Source organism: Plectropomus leopardus, chromosome 13 (genome assembly GCF_026936395.1).
Source record: "Plectropomus leopardus strain MGB_pleo_1.0 chromosome 13, ASM2693639v1, whole genome shotgun sequence".
In the NCBI taxonomy this organism is placed as follows: domain Eukaryota; kingdom Metazoa; phylum Chordata; class Actinopteri; order Perciformes; family Serranidae; genus Plectropomus; species Plectropomus leopardus.
The window spans coordinates 829,062-856,380 of record NC_142188.1 but is presented as its reverse complement, the minus strand read 5'-3'; the positions used below and the strand labels follow the sequence as shown (position 1 = coordinate 856,380).

Genomic DNA, 27,319 nt, shown 5'->3' with positions numbered 1-27,319 from the left:
TCTCGGCGCGGTTTAAATACAGCCGCACGTGCACACACGCCCCGCACGTGCACACGCTGTCACGCAGCAGGAAGGGGCGGCGGGAAGGAGGAGCCGCCGCCGCGGGACGACTTTCTCCCCGCTCCACTCCCTCGCCTTCCCCGCCGCAGCCTCCAGCTCTGACCCGACGCCGCCGTCGGTAAAGCCGCTAAAAACAGAGAAATGTACCGGTACTTCGGAGAGCTGCTCTCCCGGGGAGCGGGCGCCGTCCTGGCCTCGGGAGGCTCCGCCGCCGCCGCCGCCGTGGACTCCGCTCTCCCGGCGACCGCGTCCCTGCTGCGGTGCCGCGGCTACAGCCAGGCCGTGGACGCGGACGACGACCCGAACTTCTTCACCATGGTGGAGGGCTTCTTCGACCGGGGCGCCGCCATCGTGGAGGACCAGCTGGTGGAGAGCCTGAAGACCCGGGAGACCGCGGAGATGAAGAGGAAGCGGGTCCGCGGGATCCTGGGGATCATCAAGCCGTGTAACCACGTCCTGAGCGTCAGCTTCCCCATCAAGAGGGACAACGGAGAGTGGGAGGTGATCGAGGGCTACCGGGCTCAGCACAGCCAGCACCGGACCCCCTGCAAGGGAGGTGAGACCTGAAACCGCACCGGCACCGCACCGGCACCGCTCACATCATAACTTTATTTTATTTTATTTTATTTTATTTTATTTTATTTTATTTTATTTTATTTTATTTTAAATATTTCAGAGGGGCTCCGGAGGCTGTCAGCTGAGCTCAAATAGTCCCAACAAGTTACAGGAACATCATAACAATACTTTATTAATTTACATAAACAATATGCCAAAATATCCCAAAATAATGTCAGTAACAAAATAATTACAAATTATTATATTTAAAAAACTCATTGTCAATGTCTGAAAAATATCTTTCATTGATGACTATATTATGGTAAGAAAATCAGGATAATTTTAAAAAATTAAGCTTTTAGTTAAAACAATTCTGAAAAGTTACACAAAGATCATTGCATTACTTTATTAATTTGCATAAAAATACACCAAAATATCCCCAAATCACATTAGTAACAAAATAATTACAAATAATTCTATTTTTAAAAAAAATTGGGGTCAGTGTCTGAAAATGTATCTTAAAGCTGTGAGTATATTATTTAAAGAAAATCAGGATAATTAACAAAGTTAAGTCTTAAGTTTAAACAGTCCCAACCAGTTACTGGAACATCATAACAACACCTCACTGTCGCCTATCTATCGATCTGTCTATCTATCGATCTGTCTATCTATCAATCTGTTTATCTATCTATCTATCTATCTGTCTGTCTGTCTATCTGTTAAAATATACGACTATCCCATAAAGTTTCCAATAAATATCAGAAAAAATCAAAAAATATAGTTACATGACAAAAATCAATAACAATGCCACAATAACAGTGTCATATATATATATATATATATATTTATTTATTAGGGCTGCAACAATGAAAAGATAAAATCAACCATAATCGATTGTGAAATGTGTTGGCAACAAAGAAAATTACGTCACTCGCTGTGTGGCGGGACTGGTCACGTCACATGCAGACGGGAGAAGCCGGTGTTTTAAACAGGCGTGGTGGAGGAAGGAAAAAACGTTCCGTATGAAAAGTTTGGGAACGCTTCATGTTATGCAAAACAAGGAAGTGTGTTAGCTGCAAAATATGCAAAAGTGTCAGGGCACGCGAGCACGGCGGTTATGACGCAGCATCTAAAACGGAAGTGACCGTGAGGAGGAGAGCTCAGCGACAAAAAACACGTATGTTCAGTGTGACCGTGAGCAAACGTATGTCATACAAGCTGTCAACATTTAGTTTTTGAATTATTTGATTTGTAGTTATTTATTATTTAATATTATTTTGACAGCTCAGGGATGTTTATGCACTTTCTGCTCTGTTGTCAGTGATAATCTGTCATTGAACAAAGTGGTGGGAGAAAAAACGTTATTATTTTCTATTTTCATTTTTTAAAATCCAACTCACAGTTTAATCTAAAAGAAATTGACAGGTTAATCGTTTATCACAAAATTTGTTAGTTGCAGCCCTAATATATATATATATATATATGAAAAAATCATAAACAAATCAAATCAAAATCGTAACAAATAGTTACTAAAGTAGAATTTATGTCTATGCATAATGTGAAAAAAAAATTGAACATCCTAAATTCTATTGTGAAATTATCAAGAAATATGTTGTATGTCATAAAAAGCATATTTCATCAGTGGACTGAGTGGATGCTGTCGGGTAAGTTAAACCAGTCCTAACAAGTTACCGGAAGATCACAACAATAGTACTGCTATTAATTATCACACGTATTATAACAAACATACAAAATCAGAACAATACGTACATAACAAAAATCAGCAATGTCTTAAAATATCCAAACGCTATGAGCATAATAAGTGAAAAATTCTTACTTTTACAGATTAATAAATGAAGAAGTTCTTATAGTTTGTAGGAGTGTTTTTCAGGTTAAATTTTAAGCCCATAATCAGGAGCATGAGTACACTTTCATACAGGATACTTTTTACTTTTTTGGGGGTTAACTACATTTTGATCAAATTAGGTTTAGATTTTAAGTGCTTTTAATTGATCGAAGTCTACACTTTTGTCTACTTTTAGTCAGGCAGTGTGTGTGTGTGCGTGTTTGTGTGTGTGTGTGCGCGTGTGTGTGCACATGTGTGTGTGTGTGTGCGTGTTTGTGTGTGTGTGCGCGTGTGTGCACGTGTGTGTGTGCGCGCGTGTGTGTGTGCACGTGTGTATGCGTGTGCGTGTTTGTGTGTGTGTGTGCGTGTGTGCACGTGTGTGTGTGCGTGTGTGCACGTGTGTGTGTGTGTGCGTGTTTGTGTGTGTGTGCACGTGTGTGCGCGTGTGTGTGCACGTGTGTGTGTGTGTGCGTGTTTGTGTGTGTGCACGTGTGTGTGTGTGTGCGCGCGTGTGTGTGTGCGCACGTGTGTGTATGCGTGTGTGTGCGTGTTTGTGTGTGTGTGTGTGCGTGTGTGCACGTGTGTGTGTGTGCGTGTGTGCTGTGTAATACTTACAGTTGTGTCAGGCAGGTTTCATGTGTTTGAGGTGGTGAGGTTTCCTCCCCTGACAGGAATGCTGACAGTCCGTTCAGCTGCTTGTTGCTGCAGAGTACTCTGTGTGTGTGTGTGTGTGTGTGTGTGTGTGTGTGTCTGAACTGCAGGTTTATTTGTCCTGTCGGTTGCTGTGTGTCCACCTGTCCTCTCTTTGCGTCCTGTCTCATAGTCTGACCTCGGGTTCGTTCCGTTTGTTCACCTGAAGTTCAGACTTGTGAGGTTAAAACATGTGTGCACACACACACACACACACACACAAACACACACACACACACACACACACAGGAGTGTGTGTGGCAGTCACGATGGATGGATACTATACATTAGGTTACAAACAAAACTCGCTGAATCTGTTGTGCGTGGTGTAAACAAAAGCTCTTGATTTGTGATTCCAGGGTAAATTCAGTGTGCTTCACGATAAAAACACACACACACACAGTGTGTATTATACAGTATTTATATTTAAAAACATATGCACACCATACACATGCTTGTAAACAAACAGCTGGAGCAACCAGACACTTTGGACACAGAAAAATAAAACACAAAATGCACTTTTCAGAATATAACTTTTATAAAATGTTTTACATTAATATGATTTTCTCCTGTCATTGAGTTAATGTTTTTAAAGATATATTTTTGGGGCTTTTTCAATGCCTTTATTTGATAGGACAGATACAGTGTGCGTCTGCTCTACCAACTGAGCCAGCGGGCGCCCCCGAGTTAACGTTTTAACCGAAAATCAGTAAATATCATAAATATCAAATATTCATTCATTTTCAGAATTTTAACCCTTTAAATGCCATTTTTTGTCTTGATGCCAGTATGTTTTTGGATTAAAAAAACACAAAAATGAATTATTTTTAATATACTGCATAATTTACTAAACACAAACAAAAGTTACTATTTTCGATATACCACATACTGAGTAGATTTGTTTTGGATTATCACAGTCTGGGATATGTTAATGATTAGCCGCAACATTTATTTTTAAACAGAATTACCGCTCTGCACACAAAACGCACTTTTCAAATTCAGACTAATAAAAATATTTTACATTAATATGATTTTCTACTTTCATGAGTTCATTTTTTAAACAAAATCAGTCCTAATCATAAATATCAAATATTCACTCATTTTCAGAATTTCAACCCTTTCATTGCCAGGTTTTTATCATGATGCAGTATTGGCTGCAGTACTAGTACTTGTTGCAGTACAGTAGTTGTTACAGAAGCAGTGTTGGCTGCAGTGCACGTGTGTGTGTGTGTGTGTGTGTGTGTGTGTGTGCGTGTGTGCGTGTGTGTGTTTGCTCTGTCGGTATCTCCTGCTGTGGAGGTGACTGTCCAGCGGCTCACTGCTCCTGCTGAACTCTGCTGATGTTGTTTGTTGTATTTAGTTGAGTTTCGGCAGAAAGATTTTCAGGCCTGGAAACGTTTTTAAAGCATCAGTCTTCTTCCGTTTGTCAACCATCTTCATGTTTAGAGACAAACCAACGACGTATTACGCTGCCTTCACGTGCGTCAGAAACATCATATTTACCAGTTACAAACACATCAACGGAGCGGGAAATTGGGAAATTTCGATGATACCCGGGTTGCTGAGTTGTGGCGTGTTTGAGGGCAGCAGAAATGGCAGAAAGCGTGAAAACAGTGTCAACAACTGACTGTTAAAAAAAGATATATTTGGTTATTTTGTTCCGAGCACCTCGTTTACTTTTCATAGTTGGGCCAATGACATATAAGGACTTTTAACAGGCCGACGTTTAAACAAAAATCCGAATATCTCCTGCAGTTTTTACAGCACTAAGAATGTTGTGCACGCATAAATTCATGTGAGCAGCAGAGGACCGACCACAAACCTGTTTCTCAGCCTCAGGCGGCGTCACCGTCATCAGCTGACGCCGTAATCATCCGGTTCCTATAAGGACACACGAGTCAGCTCCGGTGTGTGTGTCCTCAGGTGTGTGTGTCCTCAGGTGTGTGTGTCCTCAGGTGTGTGTGTCCTCAGGTGTGTGTGTCCTCAGGTGTGTGTCGTCAGGTTTTCATTGCTATTTTCAGTCAGACTGATTCAGTTGAGTTTGAATATATATATATGTGTGTGTGTGTGTGTGTGTGTGTGTGTGTGTGTGTATATATGAAACCTTAGGTTGTCTTTTTAGGAGCACACACTCACAGGAAGCTGGCACGCTCTGCTGCTTGTATTAAAACTCGTCTGATTTTACTTCAGCCTGTTGTAATTAAACAAAGCAGTTAGTTAACGCCCAGACACGCCAAACCCACATCAAAGAACCGGCGGCGAAGGCCGACCAATGACGTAATATTTACGGCGTGCCAGTGAACAACAACAGGAACAATTACAGACTCTTTCTGCTCACGGCGCTCTTCCACGAAAGCTCAACAGAGCTCGCCGCTCGGAGACAGCAGGAGCCACGAAGGAGGTTATCAGCTGTCTCGCTGAATATAGTGAATAAAGGAAACTATATTCACGCTCTGATTTTCTGTATTGCTGTTAAAAAAAAAAGCGATACGTAAAGTGCGCGCTGCTGGAACTGCACGGCTTCGTTTGGTGCGTTTCTGTAACGTCACGGCTCAACAATGTGAAAAACGTGTTAACGTTTTCCTTCAGCTGAGAATCGGTGCAGCTCATATACTGACACTGATTATAGAAATAGGAAAAAAAGAAAAAACAATGTCTAGAAAACTAGATTTAAAATTTTTGCAATTCAATATTTATTTTAAAGCACTTTTTGGGTAATTTCTTTGTTCTTTTTTACTTTTTTGTAGCTACCTTTCAGGTAGTTTCCTTGTGCTTTTTCCTATTTTTTTATTTTTCTAAGATTATTTTTTGGCTGGATGTTTGCCTTTACGAGGTCAGCTGTATCTTTTTATTTTCCATCTTTCTTTTTCTCTTAGTTATTTCTCTTTCCTTTCCCTACTCCACTATCATGACGGCAACATTTTGGGAGAAATTATCATCATAATTAACCATTTGAAGTAGGACAGCAAATTGGTTTTATTTTTGCAAAAACACGCTCACTGACGGCCCGACAGTAACCAGCTGTCACCCTGGTGTGTCAGGGCCCTCAGATCAACGTCTTCATCAGCTGTGTTTTATTCTCAAACATTTTTACTGTTTTCTGCACCAAAACTTTGGTTCAGGGATGCAAATTGTAAGCACTTTCCTCAATCGATTAATCGATAAGAGTAATGATTGATTAAGTGTTATTTGAAAACAAAGAAAAACTTTGTGTATTTCAAATAATGCCAAATTAGTTTCATCCTCAGTCAAAGCTCACAGCAACATATTGCATATATATTGACAGCAGTTTGAAATATATCGATTAATCGATCACGTTTGATTAAATTCTAAACGACCAGTTAATCGATCGTGGATTAATTGTTATCATCCCTGGTTCGGGCTCGATATATTCGGTTAAATGTTGCAGAGAAACTGCTGCATGCTGTCTGCTGTCAACAGGACAAACTGCCCAGCAGCATATACAGTCATTCAACTGAGCTCCAGCGTTACCACGAAACTGCAGTATCGTAATAATGTTATTCTGCAGAATGAGTACTTTTCAGTATACTTTGATGATGATACTTTTTGACCTTCAGATGCATTAATAATAGGCTGAAGCTCAGAGGTTTTTCTGAATATTAAAATGGAAATGTGGAGTATCCCTCAGTTGCTCGAGCTTAAAACGATCAGCAGCCAAATGTGGTCAAATATAAATGTAAATACAGTAGTAATAATAATAATAATGCAAAAATTAAAACCTAAAAATCTCTCTCTATATATATATATATATATATTTATTTTTTTATTTTTAAAAAATTATAAAGAATGTAGATACAAGAGCTCTGGAAATAAGTTTCAGACAGGCCGGAGGTGGAAAACAAATCAAATAAATATCCTTCTCTCTCTGACATACACACCTACACTTTACACACACTGATTTATGACCTCATTATTTAGGATGAAAGTAGTATTAATTACGTTTATGTAGTTTTTTTCCTTCCTACACAATTATGTATGTATAATCACGTTAATGTGGTATATGTGCACTAGAGTTCAATCAAAATACATTTTTATATCCTCATTTCCCCTAAACACTCAGCACGCCGATCCCTTTATCACGTACAGACGTACGCACACACATCCACACACGCACTCACACACACACTCGCACGCACACACACACACACACACACGCACTCTCACGCACACACGCACGCACACACACGCACGCACACGCGCGCACACACACGCGCGCGCGCGCACACACACGCACACACAAAAGTAAAATCAGTAAAAGCAAAAAGTAGCACAGAAAGTATAAAACAAGGTTATCTATATAAAATCTATAATGTGCAATGAAAATAAGAATTAGGAAATGGAGGTAATTAAAAGCAAGAGCAAGACGGGAGGAGGCGAGGGGAGGAGGTGAAGGGAGGAGGTGAGGGGAGGAGGCGAGGGGGCGAGGGGAGGAGGTGAAGGGAGGAGGCGAGGGGAGGAGGCGAGGGGAGGAGGTGAAGGGAGGAGGCGAGGGGAGGAGGTGAAGGGCGTGGTTGTATCTGAAACTCTGAGCTGCTCCTGTAACTGCGATCACCACAGCCGGAGCGCCTCCCCCTCGGCTGCTGGTTGCTCTCGTCTCCTCCTGCTCCTCCTCCTCCTCCTGCTCCTCCTCCTCCTGCTCCTCCTCCTCCTGCTGCTCTGAAACTAAAACACGTTTTCTCTCTCCGTCACAGAAACAGACGAGCTTTCTTTCTCTCTTTCTGCAGCCATTTTGAGGCGTTCCCCTGCAGCAGCCGTGTGTGTGTGTGTGTGTGTGTGTGTGTGTCTGTGTGTGTCTGTGTGTGTGTGTGTGTGTCAAATCCCCAAAAATGCCAGAAATGTGACTGAGTGTCTGTGCGGGTCGCTCCTCTCAGTTCTTGCGTGCAGTTTGTTGGTGCTGCAGTGAAGTTACCTCCCGTAACTTCACTGCAGCGTCAGATTTCACTTAAAAGAATAAAAATAAAAACGAGAAGCCAAAGCAAGTCAGGGAGTAGTCAAGAAAAAAAAACAGGATGCATTTAGAGATTTTTTTAAAGTGAGAACAAGTAAATAAATAGAGAAAATATGAAGAAAATACAATAATAGAAAATAAAAAGAAACAAGAGCAGGTAATTAATAGTTAAAATTATGAAAAAAAATACATTCATAAAACATAAAAACTCGAAGCAGAAACCAATTTTAAAAAATACTTAAAAGTTATTGTTTGTTATTGTTGTTATGTATATTATTTATATACATAAATAGCGGATAAAAACAAGAGGAAAAAACAAGTAAATTGGGGGAAAAAAAGAAAAAAGTAAAAAGATGCAAAATCAAGTATCTAAAAATTTACAAATTGGGAGAAAATGCATTAAAAATAAAAGAAGAAGCCAAAACATGTAAATAAATAGTTAAAAAAACAGAAAGCTGCATTTAGATATTTTTTTAAAAAGCAAGAACAAGTAAATAAATAGCTAAAAATATGACAATATGTTTAAAGAAAATAAAAAGAAACAAGAGTTTGTAAATAAATGGTTAAAAGGAGGAAAACATATAGAAACTAAAAGTGGAAACAAGAGGCCTGAACAGGTGAATAAATTGGCAAATTTTGAAAAACATCATTAAAGAAAATAAAAAAGAAGCAAAATACAAAATCTAGGAAAAATGCATTAAAAATAAAAACAAGAAACCAAAAAAAGTTGATAAATAAAATAAAATTTAAAAAAACAGGAAGAGATGCATTCAGAGAAAAAAAACAAAACAAGTGAGAACAAGTAAATAAATAGTTCAGAATTTGACAAAAATACATGTAAAGAAAATAAAAGAAACAGATCAAGTGAATAAATCATTAAAACTGAGAAAGAAAATGTCGATAAAATCTTAAAACAGGGAAGCTGTTCCACACAGACGCCGTGTTTCCATGGTGATTTGGACAAAAGAGGCAATTTTAGACAACGAGGAGGTCAAGCTGGACAGGAGCTGCCCTGAGGCCTGGTTGAGGGCCTGGTTGAGGGCCTGGTCGAGGACCTGGTCGAGGACCTGGTTCGGGTCTCTGGGTCCGGCTGAAGAGTCTTTTCTCTGTTTTTAATGAAAAACGATGGTGTGTTTTCCGTGTGTTTCAGGTATCCGTTACAGCATGGACGTGTCTGTGGACGAGGTCAAAGCTCTCGCCTCGTTGATGACGTACAAGTGCGCTGTCGTCGGTGAGCACACACACACACACACACACACACACACACACACACACACACACACACACACACATACACACACATACACACACACACCTTAAAAGCAAGTGTTAACCCTTTAAACTGTGGACTGCAGAAGTGTCCTCACAGCACAAGTTTAAATCTGACTCCTCACAGAGACAGCAACACGAGCCCACGTGATCTGTCTAACACACACACACACACACACACACACACACACACACACACACGCTGTATTAAAGTCAGAAGCAGGTTTGTTTCTGAGTCACACATCATGAATTTGCCTCTTGGTGAAAAACGCTGAACATCGAGAAAATAAAAGTCCTGCAGAACTCAGGAATCCAAACATCAAATCAATGAAGCTCTGTAACATCTGTGTGTACCGTGTTTTTAAAATGAAGCGGGTGGAGTGTGTGTGTGTGTGTGTGTGTGTGTGTGTGTGTGTGGTTTCTGCTGTTTGATTTTAATTGTGATGTGTTGCAGATGTGCCGTTTGGTGGAGCCAAAGCTGGAGTGAAGATCAACCCGAGAAAATACTCTGTAAGCTGAAACTCTGTCAGTTTTGCATCAGTGTGTTTCTTTAACCCTTTAAAACCTGAGCAAAAAAATTACAATAAAATACCTGAAAATTAAAAAAAGACTAGAAAAGAGAAAACTAGAACATGACCAGATAAAGAGCTAACATCTGTTCATTTGTGCCTGTAATAATATTGATTTTCAGAGTTGTGACGTAGACGCCTGGACGTTTTCCTCCAGTTTTCTGATGATATCTAAAAATAACCTCCGGCTCATTTTAGGTCATTTCTTTGTCGTTTATTAATGATTTTTTCTTTTTTTGCAGTTTACAGGTTTAGCAGTTTAAGTTGCTTATTATGTTTTTTTCTTGTTGTCAAATGAAGTGAAAACCAGTTTTCTCAGGTTTCATCACACCGATGACGGTCCAGGTTTTAAAGGGTTAACTGCTGCTGATGACTGTGTTGTCTCAACCTGACAGGAAGTGCTGAGCCATCAGCTGGCAGAGACTGTCTCCGTCTCTCCGTCTCTGTGTCTGTCTCTGTCTCTGTCTCTGTCTCTGTCTCTGTCTCTGTCTCTGTCTCTGTCTCTCTCTGTCTCCGTCTCTGTCTCTGTCTCTGTCTCTGTCTCTGTCTCTCTCTGTGTGTCTGTCTCTGTCTCTCTCTGTCTCCGTCTCTGTGTCTGTCTCTGTCTCTCTCTGTCTCTCTCTGTCTGTGTCTGTCTCTGTCTCTCTCTGTCTCCGTCTCTGTGTCTGTCTCTGTCTCTCTCTGTCTCTGTGTCTGTCTCTCTCTGTCTCTCTCTGTCTCTGTGTCTGTCTCTGTCTCTGTCTCTCTCTGTCTCTGTCTGTGTGTCTGTCTCTGTCTCTCTCTGTCTCCGTCTCTGTGTCTGTCTCTGTCTCTCTCTGTCTCTGTCTCTCTCTGTCTGTGTGTCTGTCTCTGTCTCTCTCTGTCTCCGTCTCTGTGTCTGTCTCTGTCTCTCTCTGTCTCTGTGTCTGTCTCTCTCTGTCTCTCTCTGTCTCTGTCTCTGTGTCTGTCTCTGTGTCTGTGTCTGTCTCTGTCTCTCTCTGTCTCCGTCTCTGTGTCTGTCTCTGTCTCTCTCTGTCTCTGTCTCTCTCTGTCTGTGTGTCTGTCTCTGTCTCTCTCTGTCTCCGTCTCTGTGTCTGTCTCTGTCTCTCTCTGTCTCTGTGTCTGTCTCTGTCTCTGTCTCTGTCTCTGTCTCTATCTCTGTGTCTGTCTCTGTCTCTCTCTGTCTCTGTCTCTGTCTCTCTCTGTCTCTCTCTGTCTCTGTCTCTGTGTCTGTCTCTGTGTCTGTCTCTGTCTTTCTCTGTCTCTGTCTCTGTGTCTGTCTCTCTCTGTCTCTGTCTCTCTCTGTCTCTGTCTCTGTGTCTGTCTCTCTCTGTCTCTCTCTGTCTCTGTCTCTGTCTCTGTGTCTGTCTCTGTCTGTCTCTGTCTCTCTCTGTCTCTGTCTCTGTGTCTGTGTCTGTCTCTGTCTCTCTCTGTCTCTCTCTGTCTCTGTCTCTGTCTCTCTCTGTCTCTGTCTCTCTCTGTCTCTGTCTCTGTGTCTGTCTCTGTCTTAGAGAGTTAGAAATGACCTGAAAAAAGACGTAAAAATTAAAACTATTTTGTAAAATAAATAAGATATTAAATGATAAATGCAGTTAACTGGACGTTTCCTCCATCTACTAATCTTTCTGCTTCTTTGGAACTGATGTTAGAAAATAATTCAGTGAAAGATAATCATATTAATATAATATTTTTTAAAGCTTGATATTAATATTAAAGCGTTTAATGTTACAGCGGGTCCAAAGGGTTAATACGGAGAAATGTAAGAGTTTTGTTTGGATGAATTTTGTGTTTTTTGTGTTTTCAGGACAACGAGCTGGAGAAAATCACCCGCAGGTTCACCATCGAGCTCGCCAAGAAAGGCTTCATCGGTGAGTGAACGACCTCCAAAACCCGATTTACTTCATTCAGAAAAACACCTGGAATAAGAGAGCGCCCCGCTGCACGACAACGCACACGTGAAAATGTTATTTATTTATTGATTTATTTTAAGGCTAGGGAAAAACATCTAGGAAAAAAGAAAAGAGCCAGAGGAAACTTATATTTAAAATCATCATCATTACATATTTAACATTATGTTGCAGAAATATTACTATTTTTCAGTGGTTTTTTTGGGTCATTTACTTGTTTTTCATTTTAGATCCATTTTCCCCTTTTTTAAAGCTTCTCAAAAAAGATTTTAAATAAAAGCTGGCAAAAATATTTTAGCAAACTATTTTTCTAATTATCATTATTCTATATTTACAGTTATTTTTTTGTTCAGGTCATTTTCCTTTTTTGTGTTGATTTATTTATTCATTTATTTATTTTTTTTAACCTAACTGTGTTTTCTGTTTTGTTAATTGTCTGTCTGTTTATCTATCTATTATTGAACATTTACAGAATAGTGAATATAATAATAATAATAATAATAATAATAATAATAATACTAAAAAAGGAGATAAAACATTTAAAATAAATTTTAAAAATATATATTTTTAAAAATTATTTATAATTTTTGGTTTCTAGCAACTTTTGGATGATTGAACCCGGTCTCTCAGGAATATTCTTGTCGTAATGACAAAGAGAACAGGAGGGTTAAATGTCAATACTGTGATTTGATGTAGAGACAGTTTCTGCAGACGCAGCGGAGACATTTTGCTCCGTCTCTCAGTCAGACGTTTTTTGACGTGCAGCAAACTCTCAGACGCTCGGCTCGCGTGCACGTAATCATGTGGTTCTTGTTGGTGTCTGTGTGGTTCTGCAGGACCGGGGATCGATGTCCCTGCTCCCGACATGAGCACCGGCGAGAGGGAGATGTCCTGGATCGCCGACACCTTCGCCACCACCATGGGACACTACGTGAGTCTCTGCTCTCGCTGCCGATCGGAGAAAATTCACATCCCTGATGATTCATTATTGAAAGTGGCTGAGAAGACACGAATGAGGCTAAATATTTGTGTCCAGGCGAAGACGAACGAATGCCCCAAATGTCCGTTTGACTTAATTTTACCTGTGAGGACATTCAGACACGTTCACGCGGGGTTAATGTTGTTTTTCTTCAGACCTGTTTGTGGAGCGTTTGCTTTAGTAAATAATCCAGTGTGCACACACGCCCTGAAAATCTCTGCAGCCTGAAGCAAACCCCAGACGTTTGCTCCGAGCCCAGAGTGGTTGCCGTGGTGACGCAGGAAGTGCGTTTCTGTCGAGCTGTTTCTGTTTTCCTCCCCTGCCCTTTCACTTCCTGTTTGGTTTCCAGCGTCTGTGTCGAGGACTCGGTGGTCAGATCGCAGACAGGAAATGTTACACGGATGCGTTCGCCGTCATGTAAAAACGGATTTATCACAGATACGGAAGGCGGTCCCCTCGGAGAAACCCTTTCATGCATTTCCTGCAATTTATGAATAAAAATCTGAGAGTTTGCGTCAGCAGGAGGCTGAGAGCGAGCAGCGAGCCCCGGCTGCACTTTGGTCTCTGAATGCAGAGCGCTGATGTGTTCTTCGTGTTACTTCTGGCTGTTTTTAGCTCAGTTCAGCTGCTGTGCTGCAGATTTGTTCTCCAGTGTGATCGAACCGAACCGTTGTACATGGTTCATAAGGTGCCCGAGGACATAAAACAGCATCAACCATAGAGAGCCGGCGGAGGATCCCCCACACCCCCACAGAGGGCCTGGCTAAGACACTAATGTCCTCAAATCCTAGAAATGTCCTCAAATCCTGCAAATGCTTTAAATGTCTTTAAATCCTACCAACATCCTAAAATCCTAGAAATGTTTTAAAAATCCTAGGAACGTCCAAAATCCAAGAAATGTCCTCATATCCCAAAAATGTCCTGAAATCCTTCAGACATCCGAAAATCTTAAAAATGTCATTAAATCCTAGAAGTGTTTTAAAAATCCTACAAACGTCCTGAAGTCCTTGAAACATCCAAGAAAACTGTCCTGAAATGCTTCAGATATTCTAAAAATCCTGCAAATGTCCTGAAGTCCTAGAAACCTGTTTGGGGCTCCTGTGATTGGCCCCTGGCCTCCTGTTGTTATGTAAAGTGGCCCCCAGGCACAGCAGGTTGAGGGTTCCTGCTGCATAGAAAGTGTTTTTTTGTTTTTGCTTCACACTGAAATCACAGCTGTTGTTGTTGTTGTTGTCGTTGTTGTTGGCTGTCGGCAGTCAGACCCCCCCATCCTCATGTCTCGGGGACCCGTGTCGAAGGTAAAGCTCCTCTTTGAATCTGCTGGTCTGGAGGTTTGGGCTCTGACTCCCTGGGTTTGTCTGCGGGGAACTCCAGTTAGTGCGGCTTACCTCGGTCTCTGCTGGTACCTGGGACGTAGGACGGGGTGTGTCTTCAACATAGACTGGACATAAAGATGGACGGTTAAAATATGAGGTCAAAATATCCGGGATACGGAGGCTGACGTCTTGCGATGGTGACGTCATTTAGAGCCAGATTTTGCACAACAGCGATATCCACGGTGGGGGAGTTTCCGCCAAAACACCCGTCTGACCAATCACGAGGAGCTCCGATGAAAACGAGCGCACCGAGTGGCTGTCAGAGCTGTCAATCACGGCGGAAAATCGCCGTTCTGTAGAATTTAATAACACATTAAAACGGATTTTATCATAAAAACGAACATTTGAACAATCGTCAGCGTGATGAGAACGACCTTCAGTGACAGAAACAATATTTGGGAAATTTGGTGTTGAGTTTTTAGTTTGAGCCATTAACGAACATGGAGGGGCGGGCTTTATGACCTATACTGCAGTCAGACACCAGGGGGCGACACACACTGAAACACTGCGCTGTGGGGGAGCTGTCCTGTTGTCCATCTTTATATACAGTCTGTGGTCTTTACCTGCGTCCTGATTCAGGCTCCGCCTCCCCAGAAAGGTGTGTTCAGATGCTCTGCAGAGATTATTTTTCATCGCCAGATTTCTTTTTTTATATTTTTTTCAAACATCTACGTGTTTTAATGACTAATTTAAGTGCTTTAAATAATCCAGTATCAACATTCTTATTTTCCAAAATGTAATTTATTCATCAGCCAATATCTGCGTATTTCAGTGTCTAATTTCAGTGTTTTTAATAATCCAGTATCAACACTCTTATGGTCCAAAATTTAAATTTTTTAATGTCCAATATCTATGTGCTTTAGTGTCTGATTTCAGTATTTTTAATAATCCACTATCAACACTCTTGTCGTACGATATTAAAATTTTTATTAGCAAATATCTACGTTTTTCAGTGTTTAATGTCAGTGTTTTTAATAATCCAATATCAACATTTTTATTGTCCAAAACATGTTTTCAGTCAGTATCTGCTTTTTAATCATTTTTCTCAAGTATTCATGTTTTTTTTTTCCAATATATACATTTTTTTCTATTGTTCAGAGATTACGCTTTAATTCGTCTAACGTCTGTTTTTTATTGCCAAATAACAGCATTTTTATCATCTACTATTAGCAATTCAAAATGTGCGCTTGTTATCGTCTAATATCAGTGTTTTTTACTGTCCAATACCTACATTTTTTAATTTGTCCAATATCTCCACGTTTATGGCACATCATCTGTATGTCTGTTTATCAGCCGTAACAGTGTTTATATTGTCCAGCATCCTCTGGTGCCTGATTTTAACCTTTTTTATCGTCCAGTGTTGCTGTTTCTAAGCGTTTGGGTTGAATCTGGTGGTCGTATCTGCATTTTTATCTGCGTCCATCAGTTCATTTATTTTTTGACAGTGACATCATCTGTTGAACGTGACGTCGACTTGTTTTCTTGAGCGTCACAGATTTATCTTGTTTGCAGATTTCTTTGTTTGCTTTTGGTTCTCGAGGACAAACTCGCTGCATTTTCTCTGGACAAAAATAAAAAGGGAAATAAGTGTTTTTTACAGTGAACGTTGCAGAGCGATCGACCTGAGCGAGGACTGACCACACAGTTCACCAACTGAAAATGTCAATTTAGTGTTAAAAATGGGGGCAATTAACAAACGTTTCCATCACCAAAAAGTGAAAATGATTAAAAATATTTTCTGGATTAATCAGGTGATGTTTGATTCATAAAACATCCATCTAGAGGTCGACCGACACTGTTTTTTCAGCGCCGATATCGATAATTACCACTGAGTGAGACCAGTAACTGACATGCATTTACAAAAACAATGAAAATATTTCTGTCAAAATTTAGAATTTAGAAAATAACAAACTAAAACACATATTTTTTTAATCGTACTTCATTTTTGAATCGGTTGATTAATGGGGAATTAATTACTATTATCTTTTAATTACTGTTGTTAAAGTAGTTGTATTTTTGTGTTATTGTTAATATTATTTATTTGTTTACTTATTGTATTGATCCCATTCTTATCATTATTACTGGCTCAGGCATCAGCTGATGGGGATCCTTATAATAAACAATAAACACACTAAACTTTGTTTAAATGCCTTAAATCAATGTTTCACCATCAAATACAGCAAGTTCCCTGCAACTTTTCAGTGAAAATTTAAATAAAAGTTAATGAATAAAAACTCTCCTTTTACAAAGTAAAAGTTTCTTTTTTTTTTTTTTTACACTTTTTCATTAATTAATTTTTTCTTCAATTATTAAGATAAAATGCAGATACAAAAAATCAGCAAAATGCAAACTATCAGCCCCGATAATCGGCTGATAATCTGTCGACCCCGAACTAAAATAAAGATATTTGTGCTGATATCGTTCAAAAAAAGGAAAAAAAAATCATTTCTGAGGAGCTGAAACATTAAATATTCCTAGTGTTGTGTTTTTGAAGGGGGTGGAGCCTGAAACAGAACCAGCTGTTTTCTTTTTTTATGGCGTTCAGGCGACTCGCTGTGTTTCTGACACACTTTAAATATTTGAGGAATGATGGATGAATCCTCCTGATGTTTTATTCACGTCTGCGTCTCTTTCCGTCTGTTTCCTCTTCAGGACATCAACGCTCACGCCTGCGTCACCGGGAAGCCCATCAGCCAGGGGGGAATCCACGGCCGCATCTCCGCCACCGGCCGAGGAGTTTTCCACGGCATCGAGAACTTCATCAACGAGGCGGCGTACATGAGCCAGCTGGGGATGTGTCCCGGCTTCCAGGACAAGACCTTCGTCATCCAGGTACGCTCCCCCGTCCTCACATCCGCAGGACGAAAACATCTTTAATGGAATAAAAATCATTTTTGTGTTTGTGCCTCGGCTGGAAATAACGGCTGTAAACGGTCAGTTCGGTTTAGTTTGGATTCACAGTGAGTTACCGTGAATGAAAACTGTTTCCTGTCAGTGCTTTTTATTTCACAATAATTTGGGGTTTTTTTGTCGTCCAGCATCAGTTTTGTTTTGTAACTACTCCTTTTTTTTAAAAATATCTTTTTATGGTTCAGTGCCAGGGTTTTTCATGGTCCGATATCTGCATTTTTATCATCTAATTTCAATGTTTTTCGTCGTCAGTTATCCACATTTTTATTGTTTATTATCATTTTTTATTGTCAAATATCTGTATTTTTAATCATCGAATATCTATATTTTTACCGTCCAATATTTTTCATCGTCAGTTATCTACATTTTATATTGTTTATTATTAATGTTTTTGTCATCAGATATCAATTTTTCATTGTTTGGTATTATTTTTCATCGTCATCAAATATCTACATTTTTTATCATTTAATATCAGTGTTTTTTTATCGTAACACATCTACGTTTTTTTATTATGAGTATATGAGTGCTTTTTATTGTTAAATATCTACTTTTTTATCATCCAATATCATTTTTTAAAATTTTCCAGTATCAGTACTTTTACCATTATCTGCGTTTTTATTTGTAGGTGGTTTAATGCAGTAAACCTGCAGCTTTAGGGAATTTTTTTTAAATAAACGTCTTCAGCAGGAAGCGCCGGCTTTGAGCTGCAGAGCGATTTCTTCTGAATAAAAACTGTTCTGTCTCTTCGTCACTCTTTCCGTCCTCGAGTCCTCATGTGATCCCTGAAAATCTACGTGATGAGTCATCTGCGACTCATTCGAAGCCACAAGTTTTCCCCTCCCGGTTAAATTACAGTCAGAGCAGCCCACATCACACAGACCGCGGGGTTTCTGTTGTGACACAGCCGGCAGGCATTTTGGTTTTCACCCTCTGAGAGGCGGATTCACCGAGCCAGATTCAAACTGTGAATCCCTCCGATTAGCAGCATCACAAACACACAAAAGTGTCTTCTGAGGTTTGTTTGTCTGCTAACTGCAACAGACTGTTGGCGGTTTTTCCAGCTGAGCTCGCTCCTCGAACTTTCCTCCCGGACTCCTCTTTCCCTCGTTCCTCGTGGGTTCTGTTTCAGGTCTTGTCGGGTGACGTTTGTGACCGTTTGTGTCCAATCCAGCTCCACTTTCTCCTTAGTATTTGTAAAACAGTGGCGTCCTGGTTTGTCCTCGTCCACAGGTCTAAGGTGCTTACTTTGTCCCTCCTCCAGATGTTCAGCCGTCTCCTTCTTCGTGAACGTTTGCAGCCTGTCGGTTGTGTGTTTTGTGGTCCTCCAAGTCTCCGATCCGTGTAGCAACACCCGCTTCACGTCGGAGTTAAAAATGCTCATCTTGTTGAGATTTGTTTTGAGCCCCAGATCTTACCGATCCTGCTCTTCATGTCGGCGTCTGTCCCTCCGGTGGTGTCCACAACACTGCTTCCAGCTGCTCTCAGAGCCTTGAAGATCTTCACGACCTGTGTCTTTGCGGTACTGGGCGTCAGACCAGTTTTTGACGTAGTTGGTGACCGTCTGTCCGTCTTCTGCTGCATTTGTATCTGTCATCCGCAAAGTCACGGTCATCCAGCTGCTCCCGCGTCGTCCGCTGGATCCCGTCCCTCTTCCCCTCGGTTGACTGATGTGAAAAAAAGACTTTTTTCCGTATCGCCCGGCCTTGTGCGCAGTGTTGCTATGTGATCCGTGCATGATCGATCTTTCTGAAATCCCGTTTGCCGGTCCCGGAGCTGTCACGTACGGCTCCGTGGAGACGGTTGAGAATGACCCGGTTGAGGAGACTCTTTGGTCGCAGCATCGGCCCCAAGAAAAGAAAGCAAATTTTTCGTAGTTTACCCCAAAATCCACTTTGACCCCGAAAGCATTTTTACCAATAGACAGATGTTTTTCGGGGCAGGGGGCCACGGCAACTTTGAGGGGAAAAAATGGGGAATATTGGGGAAAAAATCAACTAAAAACATTATTTGTGACGATTTTTTAATGTATGAATTTTTAGATGTTATTAATGACAGTATATCAAAATCTGTGTCCTTTGATGCCAGTCTTTGAATTTTTTAAAAAAAATAACAATCGAAAGACTAACAAAAGAGTAAAGCATGTTTACTGTTCATGTTACTGTTGAATATTGTTAAGGCAGAAATGAATGTTAATAACAGAAGAAAGACACACTGAAATACGATGAATGAAAAACAAAAGAGAAAAAACGTTTAAAAATTATTACTGTTCATATGAAACGACAGAATGTTTATCACAGAGGAAACTGAATAAAAAAGAGAAAAAATATGTTTAATGTCAAATAAAATGACAGAGGAAAGACTGATTATAATTATTAATAAAATAAGGAAATTATATTAATAAGCTGCCATTATAATGTACATGTAATTAAAAATAAAACAAATGCAGCAGGGGTCCTTTTTAGTTTCTAAAACTACTGACACCTTCAGACAAGCTCAACTATGACTCTTCATTTTCAGAATTATTGATCTGTGATCACTTTCTATTTTTAAAACTTTCCTCAAGCTGAGAGAATTTATTTAAAAAAATATGACATCTCTACTTATTTTCTACCCCATTTTTTAATTTTATTTTATTTTATTTTATTTTTTGTTTTTATTTATTGAATCCTCATTTCTTTTTTCCCGCCTATTTATTTGTTCATTCAATTGTTTTCTTTATCCTTTTATTTCTTTGTGCATTTATTTTCGTTGCTCTGCAGGGTTTTGGTAACGTCGGTCTCCACTCGATGCGTTACCTTCATCGTTTTGGGGCAAAGTGCGTCGGAATCGGAGAAATGGACGGAAACATCTGGAACCCCAACGGCATCGACCCCAAAGAGCTGGAGGACTACAAACTGGTCAGTGCTGGTCACAAACTATTATTCATAATTTTCATAATTCTATATTTAAAATCACGTGACAGAATAATAATTATTACTTTTTTGGCACTCTGTCAATTCACTTCATTTTTTCTTTTTATTTTTGCGGGGGTAGTTTTCAGTTTATGTACTTGGCAAAAAATGTAGAAAAATATATTTAAAAACTTAAAATTACATTGAAAAAGTATTTGTAAAAGCTAGGGATGAACGTTAATAAAACCATACTAATAACTACCATAATTATGCATTTAACAAATAAGTATTAGATCATGAGTATTAGCTCTAACTTTTTTCTTTTAATGACAAAAATAAAAATAAAAAATTTTGTCATAAAAAAAAAATTATATTTTCTATCTTACATGTTTAGCAAACAAAAACAATGTGAGAGTGTAAGGAAAAATGTGGAAAACATGTAAATTAATGTACAAATATTAGAAAAGTCCTGCAGGAGATTTTTTTTTTTAAATAAACTTTTTTTCTTTTTCTATTTTCTGCAGGAGAACGGGACCATCGTGGGCTTCCCGAACGCAACGCCGTACGAAGGAAACATCCTGGAGGCCGACTGTGACATCCTGATCCCCGCCGCCAGCGAGAAGCAGCTGACCAAGAGCAACGCACACAAGATCAAGGCCAAGGTAACACACACACACACACACGCACACGCACACACACACGGCCCGTAACTGATCGTCACTCGTGACCTGCTATCGTTTCAGATCATCGCCGAGGGCGCCAACGGTCCGACCACGCCCGAGGCCGACCGAATCTTCCTGGAGAGAAACATCCTGGTGATCCCGGTCAGTGACATCAAATGTCGACGTGACGTCTGACTGTAAACTTCACTCAGTGACCAGAGCGTTCAGTACGCTTTATTGTCTCCTCGCCTCTCTCCTCTCCTTGTTTCCTTTCCTCTCCTCTCTCCTCTCCTTGTTTCCTTTTTTCCTCTCCTCTCTCCTCTCCTTGTTTCCTTTTTTCCTCTCCTCTCTCCTCCCTTGTTTCCTTTTTTCCTCTCCTCTCTCCTCTCCTTGTTTCCTTTTACCTCTCCTCTCTCCTCTCCTTGTTTCCTTCCCTCTTTCCTGTCCTTCTGTCCTTTCCTTGTTTTCTTTTTTCCTTATTTCCTCTCCTCTCCTTGTTTGCTTCCTTCTGTCCTCTCCTTCTGTCCTCTTCTCGTCCTTTATTTTTTCCTCCTCTTGTTTCCTCTCATTCTTCCATTTCCTTGTATCCTCTCTTCTTGTGTCCTCTCTCCTGTGTCCTTATCTCCTATCTCTTCTGTCCTCGTCTCCTCATGTCCTCGTCTCCTCGTCCTCAGGACATGTACCTGAACGCCGGCGGTGTGACCGTCTCGTACTTCGAGTGGTTGAAGAATCTGAATCACGTCAGTTACGGACGACTGACCTTCAAATACGAGAGAGACTCAAACTACCACCTGCTCAGTGAGTCCTACATCCTTTAAACTACACGCTAAACTACCACCTGCTCAGTGAGTCCTACATCCTTTAAACTACACGCTAACTACACGCTAAACTACCACCTGCTCAGTGAGTCCTACATCCTTTAAACTACACGCTAACTACACGCTAAACTACCACCTGCTCAGTGAGTCCTACATCCTTTAAACTACACGCTAACTACACGCTAAACTACCACCTGCTCAGTGAGTCCTACATCCTTTAAACTACACGCTAACTACACGCTAAACTACCACCTGCTCAGTGAGTCCTACATCCTTAAAACTACACGCTAACTACACGCTAAACTACCACCTGCTCAGTGAGTCCTACATCCTTTAAACTACACGCTAACTACACGCTAAACTACCACCTGCTCAGTGAGTCCTACATCCTTTAAACTACACGCTAACTACACGCTAAACTACCACCTGCTCAGTGAGTCCTACATCCTTTAAACTACATGCTAACTGTCTCTGTCTCTGTGTGTCCCTCGGTCTGTCTCTGTGTCTCTGTGTCTCTGTCTGTCTCTGTGTCTCTGTCTGTCTCTGTGTCTCTGTGTCTCTGTCTGTCTCTGTGTCTCTGTCTGTCTCTGTGTCTCTGTGTCTCTGTCTGTCTCTGTGTCTCTGTGTCTCTGTGTCTCTGTCTGTCTCTGTGTCTCTGTGTCTCTGTCTGTCCTCAGTGTCGGTCCAGGAGAGTTTAGAGAGGAAGTTTGGGAAACATGGCGGTGCCATCCCCATCGTCCCCACCTCTGAGTTCCAGGCCAGAGTCGCTGTGAGTACACACACACACACACACACACACACACACACACACACACACACTACTGCGTCCTCTTCTTCTGTGGTGTTCTGAATGTGTGTTTTGGTTGCAGGGAGCGTCTGAGAAGGACATCGTTCACTCAGGTCTGGCCTTCACCATGGAGCGCTCCGCCAGGGTAACACACACACACACACACACACACACACACACACACACACACACACACACACACACACACACACACACACACACACACACACACACACACACACACACACACACACTAACACACACACACACACACACAGAGTCACACGCTCACACACACACAGAGAGAAACTGATGATGATGATTGATGAAGATTTACGGACATAAATCCGTTACATTAAAATAAAGAATTGAAATAAAGTTTTAATGATGATTAACGAAGATTTTACATCAGATGAGTTTTGGGGTTTGAGTCTCAGAGCTGCAGTTACTGAGTCTGTCCAGCTGGAGACAGCAGAGACCACCTGTCCTCACTGACACCTCCTGTCTCCTCATCTCCGTCTCTGTCTCCTCATCTCCGTCTCTGTCTCCTCATCTCCTTCTCTGTCTCCTCATCTCCTTCTCTGTCTCCTCATCTCCTTCTCTGTCTCCTCATCTCCTTCTCTCTTCCCCTTGTCTCCTTCCTTATCTCCTTGTCTCATTCCTTCTCTCCTTCTCGCCTCCCCTTGTCTTCTTGTCTCCTTCCTTGTCTCCTTTCCTCCTTCCTTCTCCCCTTCTCTCCTCCCTTGTCTCCTTCCTTATCTCCTTGTCTCATTCCTTCTCTCCTTCTCTCCTCCCCTTGTCTTCTTGTCTCCTCCCTTGTCTCCTTGTCTCACTCCTTGTCTCCTTCCTCCCTCTCGTGCAGCAAATCATGCGAACAGCCAATAAGTACAACCTTGGTTTGGACCTGCGGACGGCGGCGTATGTCAACGCCATCGAGAAGGTCTTCCAGGTTTACAACGAGGCCGGCCTCATCTTCACATAGACTCCGCCTCCAGACGCCTCTCACCTGTCCGTCTCCTTCCTGTCTCTTACCTGTCTGTCCATCTGTCCGTCTGTGCAACGTTTACAGTTCTTGCACAGCGGCCGTGAGTGTGTGTGTGTGTGTGTGTGTGTGTGTGTGTGTGTGTGTGTGTGTGTGTGTGTGTGTGTGTGGTTTTGTTCGTTCCGTCTTCATCGCGTCTGTTTACGCTCGTCTTTGTCTCCTTAAAAAAAAAAAAACAGCAGGAACTTCCTGTCTCACAGCTTTGCCGCCGTGCTGCTTCAAACGCGTATCAACCAAAAAATATCGAAAAATATATCAAAGTCTTAACGCAACAGCCTGGCATGTGGCCATAAGTATGTGGACGCCCTCAGTCACTGACTCCAGTTCACTTTCTGAATCGATCGATCGATCGGTTAATTAAAACGCTGTTTCACTACCAGGAGAAGTTATTACGCACAAAAAACGTATTCTGCTGCACAACTGTAGGACCGTTTCAGACCGTTTTTTAAAATCAAACTATTCACGCAAAACAAAGCAAACAAAAGTTTGTTTTAAAGCTTTAAAAGTCAAAAATAAGATTCAGACAATTTACAGAAAATTAATCTTAAGTCACTTCGGATGTTTCAGTCTTTTTATGGAGAAATGAGAAACAGAAAATCTGTTTTCAGCTTCTGACAGGTTTTTATTTTGGGTTTTTTTTTTAAATCTTTTGTGGCTGTAAACTGAAACTCACTTTGAAATTTGGGGAAATTTAAATTGTCAGCTTTTAAAAATGCTGCAACTTAATGATTCTTGTTTGGTCCAAAACAGGAAGAGAAACCGTTAACTTTGATTTAAAAAAACAACAAAGAAAGACAGAAAAACCCGAAATATTCACACTTGAGAAGCTTTAAGCAGAGAAACTGCCGAAAAAAGGAAAAACAGTTGGTTGAATATCAAAATACTTAAAGATACTTTATTAAATTCAGCCTTTTTGATCTGTGACGCTTTTTTCTTTTGTTTTGGTGAATAATTTTAAATTGTCTGAAACGTTTGAAAATTTCGAGTCATTGATTTATAATCAGAGAAAAGCAGCAAATCTTTTTTTTTTTCCAAAAACGTTATTTAAAAATCACTTTGACCAGAGGAGTGGCGGCTGTTCGCGCCGTCCGTATACTTTTGTCCACGTGCTGTTTGTGATCCTCGGATGTTTTTGCTTGTGTGAGCGGTTTCTTCGTGCCTCGGGACGTACAGCTTTAATATTTACTGTTAGATGTTTCATTATTAAAGGATCATTCTAACGTTTTCTGTTTTAATTCCTTTTTTTTGACTTCATTTCTGTAACAGTTAACATTTTCCTGCGTTCATAACTACATTGTAGAGTCATAATAATTTTATCTGTGAGGGAAAATCTTTGTGGAATAATTTTTTTCATAAATCTAAAACCTGCAGAATTAAAACGTGAATAATTAAAAAAACAAAAATATGTCAAACAAAATAAATGAATAAACGAACAAAAAATATTTTTAGATGAAACAAATTTTATTTTTCAAATGGTTAAAACACGAAAAAGTTGTGGAATGATCCTTTAACCGTTCGCTTTTAGCACATCTCGTTTACGTTACGTTGATTTTAAACCAAAATATTTTTCGTCGACGCTGACGCCGATCTATGCAGCTAAACGCAGCAACGTTTTTTTACACGTTACTTTTTTACCGTCAGCAGACTGAAGTTAAGAAAAGACAAAAACTCGCTGCAGGACGCCTGGACAGTCTGGACAGTCTGGACAGTTTGGACAGTTTGGACAGTCAGGACGTCTGGACAGTCAGGACGTTTGGACAGTTTGGACAGTCAGGACGTTTGGACAGTTTGGACAGTCAGGACGTTTGGACAGTCAGGACGTTTGGACAGTCTGGACAGTCAGGAGGTCTGGACAGTTTGGACAGTCAGGACGTTTGGACAGAAAAACTGCACAAAAACACCCAAAAAACTGAAGAGTTGACGTCTGCAGCGACAGCAGATGTTTGCGGCACTTTAGAGGTTAATTCGTGTCTAAGTGACTAAAATTGGCACGAGGAAAATATTCAGATTAACATAAATTTACAGCAAAAAAAAGAATATCTGTTAAAATAAAGAAGTAAATAATTTGAAAATTCCCAGGATACTCTCTGAGATAAAAATCTTAAATTTACTCGAAATAAAAACGACAGAAATAAAAATATTCTCTGTTTTCAGAGTCGCAACTTTACAAGAAAAGCTGAAGTGAGAGATTTCAGTGGTGCCTTAAACGAAAAAGCCCTCTGATAATCTCTGGGATTAAAGTCATAACTGCGGAAAAGATAAAAAAAAAACAACGATATTTTCTGCGATGTGATAAATTCACGAGAAAAACATTTTATTCCCTGAGATTTAAGTTTTAAATTTCTGAGAATAATTCTTTGATTTTTCTTTCTCAGATTTAAGTGGTAATTTCATGAGGAAAAAAAATATTCCCTGAGATTAAAGTTTTAAATTTACAAGAAAAAAAATTCATTTGATTTTATTACTCTCTTAAATTTAAGTGAGAAAATTATGAGAAAAAAAAGATTTCCTTCAGGATTTCAGTCATAAATCAATATTTAAAAACGTACGCAGCATTTTGAAGGATAATAGAGAGAATATTTGTTTCCATTCGTCACTTAAACACCAAAAATAGAAAACTGCGTCCGGGTTGTAAAATATTAAAGTTCCACTTTAATTTCCTCCTGCAGCGAAGATTTGTTTCCCTCTCTGGTGTGATGCTGAACTCACATCTCTCTATGCAAAGCCGCCGCGTCCCGGTCCTCCTCAGACGGGTCAGACGGGTCAGACTCGTCAGACGGGTCAGACTCGTCAGACGGGTCAGACGGGTCAGCTGCCGTCACAGCGCCCCCTCACTGCCACGCTTTGACCTGCAGCTCACGCTGTGTTCACCTGAAACCTTAAAGGGTTAATCTGCCTCTCAGGGTGGGGGTTACGGGATGTTCGGGGTTAACGTGCTGATTGTGGGAAAATGAGTTTATTTTCTGTCTCTGCTTCGGGATTTTCTGTGTGAGGGAGTTTTTACGCCTTTTTGTTAAAATGTTACAGCAGAATAAAAAGACACAACGTTCAAGTGCCTCTAATTTTTTGTTTTCATTTGTTTATCGTGATTGTTTTTATTTTGCAGTGTTTGGTTCTATTTTTTGGTTCAGTTTTCAGCAACTCCTCAAAACTAACCATACTTCACATGGATTAAATTATGTCAAAATTATATTACTGAGTTTAAATTACCACAGTGAAAATTATCTCGTAAATATGGCAAGAATAATTTTATTTATTGGTATTAAACAATCATAATTATGCCAAACAGGTTATTTCAGTTATTTCAGTTCTGTGTGTATCTATGATAATTAATATGTAATAAGCAGCTTCTCAACTTATTTTACTCAAATATTTTTAATATATAATAGAAGAATAGAAGAAATTAAATATATTTTTAAATATTAAAAAAATAAATAAAAAATAACTTGTTTATTTACTTATAATTTAATTTGGTGAAATCATTCAAAGCAATAATTAAAAAAAACAAAAACTCATGCGCTCTGAGGTGGGCGGGTCTCTCCTCTCGCGTCCACCAATCAGCGGGCTATATTTGCCACGTGGCGCCGGAATTCCCCTCGTGCTGCGGGGCTTTCCAGCTTGACTGACAGCTGCTGGTTACTGTGACAACACGGCCGAGCGGCTTCCGGTTGAGGGGGGATGACCTTCAAAATAAAAGCGTTTGTTGACCGTGTCTGTGCAGCTTTCAGTCGGAAAAGAGATTAAATTGTTTAAAATTAGACAACACAACAGGCAACTAAAATCTAAAGTTTGAGACTGACATAAAGGCTTGAATTGTTATTTTCTGAAGTAATATTTATATCAACTATTTCAATTAAGTCTTATTTCTTTTTTTTGTTTTCCTGCATTTTTCTTCATTTTAATTTTACATCAGCTGAAAATGTGACAAACATCGTTATGTAAGTGGAAGGTTAAATACAAATTTATTTTAAAACAAAAATTAATTCAAATTATAACCAGAATCAAAAAAA

General features: G+C 40.1%; 1 protein-coding gene across 1 annotated transcript; it reads left to right on the top strand.

Annotated features, from left to right (window-relative positions):
• The first annotated feature begins 6 nt into the window (after positions 1-6).
• On the top strand, positions 7-26,361 carry LOC121963180 (glutamate dehydrogenase, mitochondrial-like). Its single transcript, XM_088086915.1, has 13 exons — positions 7-616; positions 9,271-9,351; positions 9,844-9,899; positions 11,742-11,805; positions 12,681-12,775; positions 16,852-17,031; positions 19,869-20,006; positions 20,525-20,662; positions 20,744-20,824; positions 21,337-21,460; positions 22,158-22,249; positions 22,350-22,412; positions 23,130-26,361. Exons 1-13 carry the CDS (start codon positions 202-204, stop codon positions 23,247-23,249), a joined length of 1,647 nt encoding a protein of 548 aa, XP_087943041.1. The 5' UTR covers positions 7-201; the 3' UTR covers positions 23,250-26,361.
• Positions 26,362-27,319: the final 958 nt, after the last annotated feature.